At 47.8% G+C, this 14672-nt stretch overlaps 1 protein-coding gene across 1 annotated transcript; it reads right to left on the bottom strand.

The window, feature by feature from the left end:
• Positions 1-8539: 8539 nt before the first annotated feature.
• Positions 8540-14045, bottom strand: Ankle1 (ankyrin repeat and LEM domain containing 1). The gene is made up of 9 exons (XM_055597311.1): positions 13984-14045; positions 13745-13897; positions 13386-13491; positions 13181-13295; positions 12406-12897; positions 12122-12293; positions 10800-10959; positions 10571-10700; positions 8540-10414 (listed from the first exon to the last, which is right to left on the bottom strand). Exons 1-9 carry the CDS (start codon positions 14043-14045, stop codon positions 10221-10223), a joined length of 1584 nt encoding a protein of 527 aa, XP_055453286.1. The 3' UTR covers positions 8540-10220.
• Between the last annotated feature and the right edge of the window lie 627 nt (positions 14046-14672).

Genomic DNA, 14672 nt, shown 5'->3' with positions numbered 1-14672 from the left:
TTAGGGTTAGGGTTAGGGTTAGGGTTAGGGTTAGGGTTAGGGTTAGAGGTTTAGGGTTAGGGTTAGGGTCAGGGTTGGGATTAGCTTTAGTGTTTCGGTTAGGATTAAGTGTCAGTGTTTCGAGCTTAGTGGAGAATAACAAAGAGCAATCTTTCCAAGCAGCATACACAAGAGCACAGAGTAGGGTTTCTGAGCTGAGCGCAGAAGAGCACAGAGAAGTGTTTTCATGCTGTAAGTACAAGAGCAAAGGGCAGTGTTTCCGAGTTTAGTGCACAAGTGCACAGAGCAGATTTTTTGAGTTGAGACACAAGAAAATGAAGCAGCATTTCTGAGCTGAGTGCACAACACCTCAGAGTAGTGGTCCCAAACTGAGTGCTGAAGAGCACAGAGCATCAGAGCCGGGCTGAGTGAAGAGAATGTTAGGGTTAAGGGTTAGAGTTAGGGTAGGGTTAGAGTTAGGGTTAGAGATAGGTATACGGTTAGGTTTATCTGTAGGATTAGGGTTAAGGTTGGTGTTAGTGTTAGGTTTAGGTTATTTAGTGTTAGGGCAAGGTTTAGGATTAGGTTTAGGTTTAAGATTAGGGTTAGGTGTTGTTGAATATTAACATTTACTATAGAATTATCTTTTAGTTAATCAGTGGTTACTCCTAAACCAGGTGTATACCCAAATCACCACACAGAGACTAGGATTTATTTAATTAACCTACAGCACAATGCTGGGCCATAGTTACTCCATCCTAAACCTCCAAGCCCACATAGTTTCCTACCATTCAGATTTCACCCATTATTCTTGCTTTTAGTCATATCTTAGGTCAGGCTCATCTCCCCTCATGGTTACAGGCCCTGTCCCTCTGACCTCTGCCTCCTCCTTTTCCTCTCCCTCCTCCATGGACCAGGATGTCCCACCCTATTCTCTCCATTGCATAGCATTGGGGCTGGTTGTTTTAATTGACAACACAAAGAACAAATGGTGGCATGTTTACACAATCTTGAGACAGGTGATTGTCAGGAGCTGTTGATCTGACAGCTGCTTTGATATTTAAATCTCAGTGGAAAGACTGCTTTTACCAGGCCTTCACTGAAGTCAGGGAAGAATTTGCAAGTCCATCTCTTTTTGTTTGTGACAGCAGGTGGGATAGCTTGTGAAGATCACACCTCTTGCTTTACCTCCTAGTAAATTTAACCCATTGTTCTGAGCTGTTTTTACTCTGGCTTAAAAGCTCTCTGAAATAAAAGTCAGGCTGCTGCTGCTGATGGTGGCTGGTCGGGTCTGGAGCCTCTTAAAAAGTCTCCTGTGTGTTGTGTGTTAGTTTACTAATTTTAATCCTCACTCCCAACTCAAGAACCATTTGACTCTGCTGGCGGGCTCAGGCAGGTGATGCTTGGAATAAGCATCACAATACAATGTCCAGATTGAAACCAGATAGTGGGGCAGAGAAATCAGCATTTGAATGAACAAGGGTACATTCCACAAGAATATTATACCAACAGCTAAGGTTAGGGTTTAAAGTTTAGTGGAGAAGAACACAGAGCAGTGTTTCTGACCTGAGTGGAGAAAAATCACATAGCAGTGTCCCCAGGCTGAGCAGAGAAGAGCACAGAGCAACACTCTTGAGCTGATTGCACAAGAGCACAGAGCATCGTTTCAGAGATGAGTGCAGTATGTCCAAGCTTTCACAGAACAGCTTTTTCAAGCTGAGTTCAGAAGAGCACAGAACAGTGTTTTTGTGCACAAGAAAATGAAGCAGCATTTCTGCACTGAGTGAAAAACAACTCAGAGCCGTGGTCCCAAACTGAGTTTAGAACAGCGTAGAGCTGCCTTTCTGAGCTGAATGCACAAGGGCACAAAGTAGCATTTCCAATCTAAATGAACACCAGCTCAGAGCAGTATTCCCAGGAAGAGTGGAGAGAGGGTTAGGGTTAGGCTTAGGCTTAGGGTTAGTGTTGGTATAATATTCTTGTGGAATGTACCCTTGTTCATTCAAATGCTGATTTCTCTACCCCACTATCTGGTTTCAATCTGGACATTGCATTGTGATGCTTATTCTAAACATCACCTGTCTCAAGTTTGTGTAAACATGCCACCATTTGTTCTCTATATTGTCAATTAAACAACCAGCCTCAATGCTGTGCAATGGAGAGGATAGGTTGGGATATCCTTGTTGGGAAGGAAGGAGAAGAAGAGGGAAGAGCAGAGGTGGCAGGAGGTCTTGTAACCACGTGGAGAGATGAGCCGGACCTAAGATATGACTAAAGGCAAGTATAATGTGTGAAATCTGAATGGTAGGAAACTATGTGGGCTTGGAGGTTTAGGATGGAGTAACTATGGCCCAGCATTGTGCTGTAGATTAATTAAATAAATCCTAGTCTCTGTGTGGTGATTTGGGTTTATGATTAACCACTGTTTAACTTAAAGAATAATCAATAGCAAATATTGAATATAACAGAACAAGTTAGGATTAGGGTTAGTGTTAGGGTTAAGATTAGGGTTAATTTTACTATAGGGTTAGGGTTAAGGTTAGATTTAGGGTTAGGGTTAGTGCTAGTGTTAGTGTTTCAAACTTAGTGGAGAATAACACAGAGCATTTTTTCCAAACTGTGTGCACAAGAGCACAGAGGAATGTTTCCTGAGCTGAGTGCACAACAGCTCCGAGCAGTAATTCCGGGGGTAGTGGAGAGATAGTTAGGGTTAGAATTAGAGTTAGGGTTAGGTTTGGGGTTAGGGTTAGATTTACTGTAGAGTTAGGGTTATTTCTATTGTTTGGGTTAGGGTTAGGATTAGTGTTAGGTTTAGTGTTAGGAATAGGGTTAGGAATAGGGTTAGGGTTATTGTTAGGTTCACTGTAGGGTTAGGGTTAGTAGTAGGGGTAGGGTTATTGTTGGGGTTAGGTTTAGGGTGGCATTAGAGTTAGGGTTAGGGTTACTTTTACTGTGTGATTAGGGTTAATGTTATTGTTTTGAGCTTAGTGGAGAATAACACAGAGCATTGTTTCTGAACTGCATTCACAAGAGCACAGAGCAGTGTTTCCGAGCTGAGTGAACATCAGCTCAGAGAAGTAGTCCCAGGCTGAGTGGAGAGAAGGTTAGGTTTAGGGTTAGTGTTAGGGTTAGGAATAGGGTTCAGTTCAGGTTAGGATTAAGGTTAAAGTTAGGGTTAGGGTTAGGGTAAGGGTTTCATGCTTAGTGGAGAAAAAAACAGAGCAGTGTTTCTGACCAGAGTGGAGAAAAGCACAGAACATCATTCCAGGCTAATCAAGAGACTCATAGAGCAGTCTGAGAGGAGCACTGAGTAGTGCTCCTTAGCTGAGGGCAAAAGAACCTTCAGCAGTGTTTCTGAGCTGAGTCCATAATAGCACAATAGCTCAATAGCGCAGTGTTCCTGAGCTTAGTACACAGAGCAGTGTTTCCTAGCTGAGTGCACAACAGCATATAGCATCATTTCAGAGCTGACTGAAGAAGAGCACAGAGCAGTGTTTCCAATCATAACACAGAAGAGTACTGAGAAGTGTTACTGAGCAAAGGAGAGAACACAGAACCATGTTATCAAGCTAAGGAGAGAAGAGTATGGAACAGGGTTACCAAGGTATAGAGAGAAGAGAATGGAACACTGTCCCTGAGCTAAATAAAGAGGTGCACTGAACAGTGTTAATGAACTAAGAAGATAGGATTAGCAAGCAGTGTTACTGAACTAGCAGAGAAGAGAACAGAGCAGTGGTAATGAGCTAAGGAGAAACAAACACAGAGCAGTGTTTCTGAACTAAGGAGAGAAGAGAACAGAGCAGTGTTTACAAGCAGTGTTTCTGCCCTAAGTGGAGAAGAGGACAGAACAGTGTTTTTGAGCTAAAGAGAGAAGAGCATGTAGCAGTGGTACTGAGCTAAGGAGAGAAGAGAACAGAGCAGTGTTTCTGAGCTCAAAGGAGAAGAGCACAAGGCAGTGTTTCTGACCTAAGTAGAGAAGAAGACAGAGCAGTGTTCTCTAGCTAAGGAGAGAAGAGCACATGGCAATGTTCCTGAGCTAAGGATAGAAGAGATGAAGTGTTACCAACCTAAGGACTGAAAAGTATAGAGCATTTTTAACAAGCTAAGGAGCAAAGAACATGGTACAGTATTTCTAAGATAAGGAAAGGGGAGCACAAAGCAATGTCAGCAAGCTAATTAGAGAAGAACATCAAGTACTGTTACCAAGCTGAGGAGAGAAGAGCATGGAGTAGTGTTTCCAAAAGAAGGAAAGAAGAACACAGAACTGTGTAACCAAACTAAGAAGAGAAGAGCATGGAACAGGGTTACCAAGGTATGGAGAGAAGAGAATGAAACAGTGTCCCTGAGCTAAAGAAAGAGGTGCACTTAACAGTGTTAATGAGCTAAGGAGCTAGGATTAGCAAGCAGTTACCAAGCAAAGGAGAGAAAAGCACAGAGCAATGTTTTTGAGCTAAGTAGAGAAGAGCACAGAGCAGTGTTTTTAAGCTAAGTAGAGAAGAGCACAGAGCAGTGATTCTGAGCTAAGGAAAGAAAAGCACAGAGCTAAGGAGAGAGGAGCATGGAGAGGTGTTACCGAGTAAGGAGAAAAGACCATGGAGCAGTGTGACTGGATTAGGTAGAGAAGAGCAAAAGGCAGTGTTAATGAGGTAAGTAGAGAAGAGCACAGAACAGCGTTTCCAAATAGAGAAGAGCACAGAGCAGTGTTTCCAAGTTAAGTAAAGCACACAGAGCAGTGTTTCGACCTAAGTAGAATAGAGCACAGAACAGTGTTTCTGAGTGAAGAAAGAGAAGAGCACAGAGCAGTGTTACCAAGCTAAGTAGAGAGGAGAACAAAGCGGTGTTTTCAAGCTAAGGAGAGACGAGCACACAGCAGTGTTTCCAAACTAAAGAAAGAAGAGCACAGAGCAATGTTTCCAAGGTTGGTGGAGAAGAGAACAGAGCAGTATTTCTGGCTAAGAAGAGAAACGCACAGAGTAGTGGTACTGAGCTAAGGAGAGACAAGCACAGAGCAGTATTTTTGAGCTAAGAAGAGAAGAGCACAGAGCAATGTTTCCAAACTAAGAGAGGACAGAGCAGTGTTTCCAAGCTAAAAGGAGAAGAGCACAGAGCAGTGTTTCTGACCTAAGTAGAGAAGAAGATGGAGCAGTGTTTTAGAGGTAAGAACAGAAGAGCACATAGCAGTGTTCCTGAGCTAAGGATAGAAGAGCATGAAGAAGTGTTACTGAGCTAAGGACTAAAAAGCATAGAGCATTGTTAACAAGCTAAGGAGTGAAGAGCATGGTGCAGTGTTCCTGAGATAAGGAGAGAGGAGCACAGAGCAATGTTAATGAGCTAAGGAGGGAAGAACATTAAGTAGTGTTACTGAGCTGAGAAGAGCATGGAGTAGTGTAGCAGAGCTAAGGAGAGAGGAGCATGGAGAGGTGTTACCAATTAAGGATGGAAAGCAATGTGTCTGAGATAAGTAGAGAAGAGCACAGAGCAGTGTTTCCAAAAGAAGGAAAGAAGAGCATAGAGCAGAGTTTCCAAGTTATGTAGAGAAGAGCATGGAGCAGTATTACTGAGCTAAAGAGAGAAGAACACAGGCAGTATTACCAAGCAAAGAAGAGAAGAGCATGGAACATGCTTCTAAGGTAAGGAGAGAAGAGCATGGAGTAGTGTTCTGTTGTACAGAACAGTGTTAACAAGCTAAGGAGACAGGAGTATCAAGCAGTGTTACCAAGCTAAGTAGAGAAGAGCACAGAGCAGAGCAGTTTTTCAAGCTAAGTAGAATAGAGCACAGAGCATTGTTTCCAAGTGAAGTACACAGAGCAGTGTTTCTGAGCTAAGGAGTAAAGAGCACAGAACAGTGTTTTCGAGTTAAGGAGAGAAGAGCACAGAAGTGTTACCAAGCTTTTAGAGAAGAGCACAAAGCTAAGTAGAGAAGAGCAGAGTAGTGTTTCTGATCTTAGTGGAGAAAAGCAGATAGCAGTGTTTTCGAGCTAGGTAGAAAAGAGCACAGAGTTGTGTTACTGAGCTAAGGAGAGAAGAGCATGGAGTGGCAAAACCATGCTAAGGAGAGAACATGGAGCAGTGTTTCTGAGCTAAGGACAGAAGATCATGGTGAGGTGTTACCGATCTAAGGACAGATGAGCACGAATCAGTGTTACTGAGCTAAAAAGAGAAGAGCATGGAGTGTTAACGAGCTGAGAAAAGAGCATGGAGCTTTGTTACTGAGCAAAGAGCATCGAGCCATGTTATGGAGCTAAGAAGAGAAGAGCATTGAGCAGTGTTACCGAAGGAGTGTAAAGCATGGAAGTTGTTACTGAGCTAACAATAACACCAACCCTAACACCAACCTTAACCAAAATTCCTAATCCTAACCCTCACCCTAAATCCAAATCTAACTCTAACCCTAAGCAAGTTTTTGTTACAAAGGTGTTTTGTTGTTGTTGTTTTGTTTTGTCAAAATGTCCATGTGGTTAATTACTGGAAGAAACATAGGCACAAGTAACAGTACCACATTAGTCCATGTCCTTGCACAAATTTGTGTATCTACAAGTGCTCCAATACTGACATGTTCCCAGATGTACGAAAACACCTTAAAGAAATGTTAGGTATCCTACAGTTTTGGTATTAAGTTTATTGATTCTCGCAAAGACACCATTTGGTTAATTGCTTTATCAAGCTTAGACAGAAGTAAATGTACTGTAGCATTCACTGTGCTTTCACATAGAAATGTTTGTATGACTCTTCCAATGCTAACAAGCTTATGGATGTATATTTACTAAATAAATGTTTGGAAAGTGCCATCAGGTTTAGTTATAAAAGAGTTATCAGTTTCTCTGCAAAGACGCAATGTGATCAGTGGCTTGAACAAGTTTAGGGAGAGGTAAATATACTGTATTCTAAACTATGCTTCCAAATAAGAACATTTCAACAATTCTTCTAATTAACCAAATTCACAGATACAAAACCCCCTGAAGCAAGTGATGAAGGAATTTTTTGTTTGTGCTAAGCCACCCTATGCTGAATTGCTTGGACATGCTTAGGCAACCAAATCTGAATTTGAACCCTAACCTGCATTCTAATTCTAATGCTCCGCTAATGAAATGAATGTAATAATGTGAACTCAAGTCATCTGATGAATGTGACTATCTGACCAAAGTGATGTGACCTCTTCCTATGTTGAGATGTCTCTATGAATGCCCATCATCAATCAGCTTTGCCAACTTCTATCATCCCTTTGTCTTGCTTTTCCAGGCCTTGGCTGAGTCCTGGGCCCGAGTGCTTGTCTCTGCTCTCAGCTCCCCAGACCATTGTGCCTGAGGCTCTAAATATCTCTACAGCACCTCCCATGACTTTTGAGTTCTGAAAAGGTTCCTCTTCTTGCAGATGACACTTGGACAGACACACAGAATTGTGTGCAATGACCATCTATTTGTGCATGCACATGTACGTGTGTGTTAGACAAGCTCTTATATAGCTTGCTACAATCTCAACTCATCTGGGAAGCCTTTGACCTGTGAGGTCTTTGTTTCGACAGGGTCGCATTATGTAACCCAGGCTGACATTGAACTCAGAGACCCTCCTGCCCTTACTTCCCAAATGCTAGAATTAAGGATGCATGCCACCACACCCAGAAACTTTTATTTTTAATTATATGTATATGTACATGACTGCAATTGCTTATGGAGGTCAGAAGAGGGCATCAGGTCCCTTGCAGCTGGGTTGTCAAGAGGTTGTGACCTGCCCTATGGGTTCTGAGAACTGAGCCCAATCTTCTGCAAGAGCAGCCACTGCTCTTAGCACTGAGTCATCTCTCCAGGCCACAGAACAGACTATTAGTAATTACCAGATCAGAATGAAAGTGGATGTCTATGGAGCTTTGTCTTGATTGTTGGTTGCCCAGCCCCCACCACCACCATTGGCAGCACATTCCATAAGCAAGACTCTGAATTGTGTAACATGAAGAAAATAGCCCACGATGAACAAGCATGGCAGCATGGGGCTGTCTTTTCTGGTTTTGACTGTGATGTGGCAGCAAGGGTTCCTGCTTTGACTTTCCTAAAACTAGACTGTAGCTTACCATTGTGAGCCAATATAGCCCTTCCCCTCTCACCTGTGTTAGCTGGGGTATTTCCTCACAGCAGCAGGCAGCTAGGATACTTCCTTTCCTCTTGCTCCCTAGGATGATACAACCTAATGATGCACTGGGATGTTCTAGAGTACCTTCTGTGGCCCACGACCACCAAAGGAAGCTCTCTACCTATCTAGCAAAGTTCATCCACAACTGGAGAGGGAGACACAGAACCATGAACACCTGTGCAAAGCGAGTGCTGGGCTGTGGGACACTTATTGCAGGTCACGTTGTTAGTTCCGAACACCTGGCTAGAGCAGGCCTGAGTCCACACAGGATGAAGCTCCCTGGGGACTATCCCTAAGTGCAGGTACAAAATGAGGCTCTGTAGGACCTGAGTATGACAGGCTGCAAATGCACTCACAGCATGGTGCCAATGCAACAGATTTCTGGCTTTGAGTTTTATTTCTTTGCTTTGTGAGACACAATTGAAGATGACTCTAACATAATCTATGGCTGAACTGGGCCTTGAGCTCCTGACCCTCCTATCAGGACCACAGGCCTCCACCACCAACACCTACCAAAACATTTACAAAAGACATGATGACCACGAGAGGGCCATCCCCTGTCTAAGCACAGCAAACCACCCATCAATCAGAACTACAGAGAAACCCTGTCTTGAAAACTGGGTACCCGGCCTACAATTAGCCCTCAGCTCGCCCTTGAGGCTGGAGGATTGCTGGTTTGAAGCCACTCCTGTTGAAGCAGCAGCCAAAAATGATGAGAACAGGGTCTCTGGGTGAGTGAGGCTTCTAGGCAACAGCCTTGATGTGGCTCAGTTTTAATTGGGTATGGTTTATGAATGAGCACTGGCTACAGGTGAACAGGCTTCCGGGGAGTGGCCAGTGCCGGAACAGGATGGTCACTGAGCACTATGGAAAGAGACTGTTTTCTTCAGTGGAGCTTCCAGGTGGATGTGGCCCAAAACAGGTGGGCAGCCTTCTGGGGGAGGAGGGCAGAGCTTCCCTGGCATCTGCAGAGGATTGGGACCAAAGAAGACTGTCCAGCACCCTACAACAAAGATGATGCCCCCACAGCTACAACCCAACCATAACTGTCAGCAGAGCCAAGGTTGAAAGATCCTATATCCGGGTATACTGTAGGCGCTTAAAGGGTGTTGACTGAGAGAAGGAATACCAGGTGAGTCTCCTGCGGAGTGACAGGCCATCCCAGGCGTCCTCCTGTGAGGGGCTGAAGGGTGGACAGCAGGAAGGACTGCCAGGTCCTGCTCTGCACCTTCCTGAAGCTTATGGAGGAGAAAGGCAGTCACATGGTGATGGAGAAGGGTGAGGAATAGGTGGGTGGGGCACATCCAGACCACATCTTCATGCTGGCTAAGGTTGCATGCTTAGAGGGCAAGGGGCTAGAGACAGTGCAGGGCCATAAAGGAGTGGGGCAGGCCTGGGACAGCAAAGAGAAACACATGCGCAGTCCCCAGTCAGTCCTTCAGCTCTGCTTTATCTGAGATGTTCTCCCACAGCACAGTGGGGACCTCAACAATACTGTGGACACACCCACAGGGAACAACTGTCACCATCAAACACACAACAGCCTTTAACCAAATACAATCCCCATTCTGAGATTCCCCAGCTGATTTCCAACTAGGAAATCCCCTTCCTCTGCCTTCCAAAAGCAGGGTGGGGGTGAGGGGGATGGTAATGGTAGTGGCTGGACCACCACTACCAGGCCTACCTAGCCTGATCTCTCACTCAAGCTCTTAGATCAGAAAATGAGACATGGAGGGTTGGAGAGATGGCTCAGCAGTTAACAGCACTGGCTGTTCTTCCACAGGTCCTGTGTTCAATTCCCAGCAACCACACAGTGGCTCACAACTATCAATACTGAGATCTGGTGCCCTCTTCTGGTGTGCAGGCATACAACATTCATATACATAAAACAAATAAAAGAAACACAGAGACAAAGTAGCATGTTCTAGAGTACCTTCTGCTCCTCGCCTTGGTCCTCCCCTGACTGGGAGCTCACTGCCCATCCAGAAGCACCATGCATTCTAAGGAAACATGTGCGTGTACACACACACATACACACACACAAATTATGTCCCCTGAAGCTAGAGCTGGGGACACACACAGGGACCTGCCCCGGGATGCTGAGACACCCTGATGGCTCAGGCTTCATGGTCACATCCTCTGCCTCGGTCCTGGATGTCCTGAGGCCGCAGCTCTCGCTCTCCCTCAGCCAGGAAGATTAGCAGAGCACGCTGCAGCAGGTGTACTCCCAGACGTCGACGCCGTGGGGGTGACCAATAGGCAACAACTCCGTAGTAGTGGCCTTGTTTCTGGTTGGTCAGTGTCTGAATCCCTGGACAGAATAGAGGTGAAGTCACAGGAGCAGCCTCCATCCCACCCTCCACCGCTCAGTAACTGCCCCCATGTGAATGAATTCGTGAATTTGGTCAGCAAGGAAAATGAAGGAGTGAGGGCTTACCAACCACAGCTGTACAAGCTAGATCCCTACCGAGCGCATCCAGCAGACAAGCCTCCCGTGTGAAGGCCTCCACAGCCACCACATGCTGGAAGCAATGCAGGGAGATGACACCGCGCCCACTGTCCCAGATGTCTAAGATCCTACGAACCTTGGGGCAGGCCTACAGGTGAGGGAGGAATCACAGCTTGGGTCCTAAGCCATCTCCCGCCCCTGTCTAAAGGCTGACCCACCATATCCAAGATGACCTCTTGTGCCTCACCTGTTTCCCTGGTTGATCCCGGTAGGCCAGGGCTTCCCAGAGGTGGGTATCTGGCCGAGCACGGGTCCCCTTGCCCACATAGAAGATGGCTCGCACAAAACACTGCAGACTCTCGACCAGTGTGAGAGAGGAGGCTCGGGCAGGCAGGCCTTGTGTCAGCCTAGGGTACAGAGTGGCTCAGAGGGTAAGAGCATCTGCTGCCAACCTCGATTGACCTGAGTCCCATTCCTGGGACCTATATGAGTGAAGGAGAGAACAAACTCCCACAAATTATCCTCTGACCTCCATATGGCACCACAGTGTGCATGTGACCATGTAAAATGGGGAGGGGAAGCTCAGAAAGGGAAAAATGACCAGTCTTCACAGAGCCATGGAACCAATTGATGCAGGGTATTTGATCACACTGTGAACCCTGAGATTGTGTCGTTTACTACAAAAACCTGTTTCTAGTTGTGGTGTGGCTCAGCCCTAACACACACCTTTAATCCAAGAGTTTTCTGCTTGAATTAAATAAAATCAATCATAGGTCAAAAGGCAGAGCAATGAACATAGGAAAAAAAAAAAAAAAAACAGAGGAAGTCAAGGCTGGCTGTGGTAGCACACACCTTTAATTCCAGCACTCAGGGGGGCAGAGGCAGGAGGATCTCTGAGTTCCAGGCCGGCCTGGTCTACAGAGGGAGTTCCAGAACAGCCAGGACTACGCAGAGAAACTGTCTCAAAAAAAAAAAAAAAAAAAAAAAAAAAAAAGGAAGTCAAGATAGAGACACACAAAAAGTAGAAGGGAGGGACTTTCAGTTTGAGGGGTTTTTTGAGAGATAGGGTTAGGCCTTCCTTTTGGAACACCAACTGAGGAGGAAGTCAGCTGGGTGCTTTCTCTGCCTCTCTGAGCTACTAGGCTTTTGCATCCCCCACTCAATCTGGCTCCCAAGTATTGGTAAAATCAAACAATTAAGATTTTGTTAAAAACAACAGCCATTTGAACCAACAGCCAGGGCACCCTACTTTATAAGCCAGGAGAAAAGTCAGCCAGGATTGACTCTGACACCATTTCTAAAGAATCCGATAAACAGAGAGGGCTAGCCTGTTTCCTAGGTACACAGGGCAAATCAAAAGGAGATTCCCAGTCTGTTGGGGGTTTTCTGATTTACTTGTTTTTATGGTTGGATACAGAATGTCCCTGTTACAACCCAGTCCTGGAAGTCACAGTCCACCCTACTGGTTCTTATGAATGATGAGATGGGGCAGTGCCTCACCTACCCGTAGGGGTGGAACCTGGCTGTTTGCTCTGACCTCAACCTCCAGCTTTTCTGTCACCATCATACCTGGGGTCCAGAAGAAGATATGTAAAACTGGACTTTGTAATGCCTCCCTGCCACCTTCTTGAGGGAGCTGGCCGCTCAAAGTGCTGAGACAAGGCGGCCTCATCTGCCTGGCAGTCTGGGATGTGGCCTGTCTTCAGTGCCTTGGACAGTTCTGGGCTGTGCCCTGCAACAGCTGGGAAGGAGAAACTGAGTCAGGGCCGAGGGGGAAGGCTAGTGTGTCTTATAGCCAGGGCCTCAGGATTCCAGGAGTATAGCCAGACTCCGAATACCACCCAGAGACTCACCAGGGCTAGCCTGGGCTTCCTGTAGCCTCCGCAGGTAATGTCCTCTGGTGAAAGGTGTGACAGGGCCAGGGCTTTGGCCCAGTGCTCGAAGGGCCTGGAGCAGCTGCAGGTCAGACATGGGGGACACCAGGCTGTGGGGGTATGAGGCCCGTAGGTCCCTGTCACCTGGTAGGGAAGGGACGTCAGTGGCCTCTGTGGTCACCTTCAGGGCCTGAAGCTGGCAGCTAGGTGCCTCCTCCCCAGTCTCTACAGCCCCACAGAACAGCCCTGGGTCGGCCACCAGCCCTCGCATCCCTGCAGGGCACCAGGGCTGTGGAGGGTCCTCCACCGCGGTGATGAAGGAGGCATCACTACTGTAGTCCAGGCTCCTGGCAGCCTCAGGGCTCTGGAGCTCTGCAGCCTTGTCCACTGCAGCCACCAATGGTTCAGCTCTGCACATGCGAAGCTCCGAGTCCCAGGACACACATGGCTGCCGAGAGACTCCAGGAGACACTGTGAAGACATGTCCTGGGCATATGTGGTGGGTTCAAGGCCAGCCTGGGTTACATGAAAACTCTAAATATAGATAAACAGATTTATATATATAGAGAGAGAGAGACAGGTAAGTCAAACATAAACGGATATAACAGATACGATATAGACATAGATAATACAGGGGATAGATGACTGACAAATAGGTGACAGACACGTGATGGATCAGTCATTGACATGATAGATGACATACGGAAATGACCTGGCAGTGAGGCAGCCGGGTGCATGGCCCAGCTCTGCTCACCTGTGGGACCCGGGGTCTCCTTCCGCGTTCGGGTGGACGTGTCCAGCTCCCGCAGCAAGTGTGCACAGTTGTGGTGTCCCTGCTGCAGTGCCCAGTCCAGGGGTCGTAGCCCATCCTGCATAGATACCGTCAACAGGGGGCGCCCGCAGCCCGCAGCCCGCAGCCCGCCGCCCGCCGCCCTTGTGCGTCTGGGCAGAGTCCTGACCTGGTCTCGAAGAGTGGGGTCGCCCCCCCTACTCAGCAGCAGCTCCAAGGCTTCTCGACAGCCCCATGCGGCGGCGACGTGCATGGGCGTCAGTGCCTCGGAAGACCTAGAACCACAGGAGAAAGGGGTTATCCAGCAGGGTCTCCTTTCCCAGGCTAGCCTTGAACTCCTGCTCCTCCTGCCTCAGACTGTCCCCGTGCTGAGATGCTGGGTGCCCACTACCATGGTCAAGTTCTGGTAGGTCATGGGGAAGTTGAGACGCACGGTTATCCTCCTGCCTCACCCTCTGGAGTGCCGGAATGACAGCTGTGTGATGCTGAGGCCCAAGTCACACCCACCACACCTGAAACACGCCTCACCGAGCATTGGGGTCGGCGCCCCGGCGCAGCAGCATCCGGAGGCAATGCAGGGCGCGCGGGTGGCCTGCTCTGGCCGCCAGGTGCACCGCCGCCACGCCGCCGTCCAGCACCAGGTTGGGGTCCGCCCCGAGGTGCAGCAGCTCCTCCACGGCCCTGCAGGAGGACCTACATAGCCCCAGCCCTCCTCGCCGCCAGGGGAACAGAAGGGTCGGGGAGGACCCGGCCCGCGCCGCCCTCACCGTGGCTCCTCCTCGCGAAGTGCCTCCAGCAGCTGCAAGGACAAACGGGGAGCATCCGCCATGGCCCAGCGGAGTCACCGCCCTCCTCGGTTCAAATTCGCGCGACGACCGACTGCGCAGGCGCAGCCCCAGCCCCACCCCTCGGTTCAGGCTTGGCCCTGGATAGACAGGCTAGACTTGGAAAACTGAGACTGCATTGCCAGGAATTCCAGGGGAGCTTGGGATAAAGAACAGGGCCTCTCTTTGTCTTTAACAAAACAAAACAAACTCCTTGGTAACTCAAGCCGTGCAGGAACTCGCCGCCATCCTCCTGCCTTAGCCTACCGAGTGCCAGGATCCGAGTCCAAAAGAACAGCATGGAGCAATTTCCAGTCCAACGAAATCACCTGGGACTATTGCTTTGGTGAGAGGGCCAACGAGATGGCAAAGGTCCTTGCTCCTAAACCGGATTACCCGAGTTCGATCCCCAGGACCCAAAAGTTGGAAAGTGCAAGCAAAGTGACATCCACAAGTGTGCCTTAGCTGTGCCTGCGCGCGCGCGCACACACACACAAACACACACAAACATACTGAACCAGTCTGGATGCCCCCTCCCCTCCCCCCGCAAATACCCCAAAAGCCACCAGTCCCAGGAACTAGGTCACAGATCACCAATTCCAGAAAGAAGAGACAATGGAGACCCCCACCAA

Source organism: Psammomys obesus, unplaced genomic scaffold, assembly GCF_907164565.1.
Source record: "Psammomys obesus unplaced genomic scaffold, mPsaObe1.curated_primary_1811, whole genome shotgun sequence".
In the NCBI taxonomy this organism is placed as follows: domain Eukaryota; kingdom Metazoa; phylum Chordata; class Mammalia; order Rodentia; family Muridae; genus Psammomys; species Psammomys obesus.
This window is presented reverse-complemented; position numbering and strand designations above follow the sequence as displayed.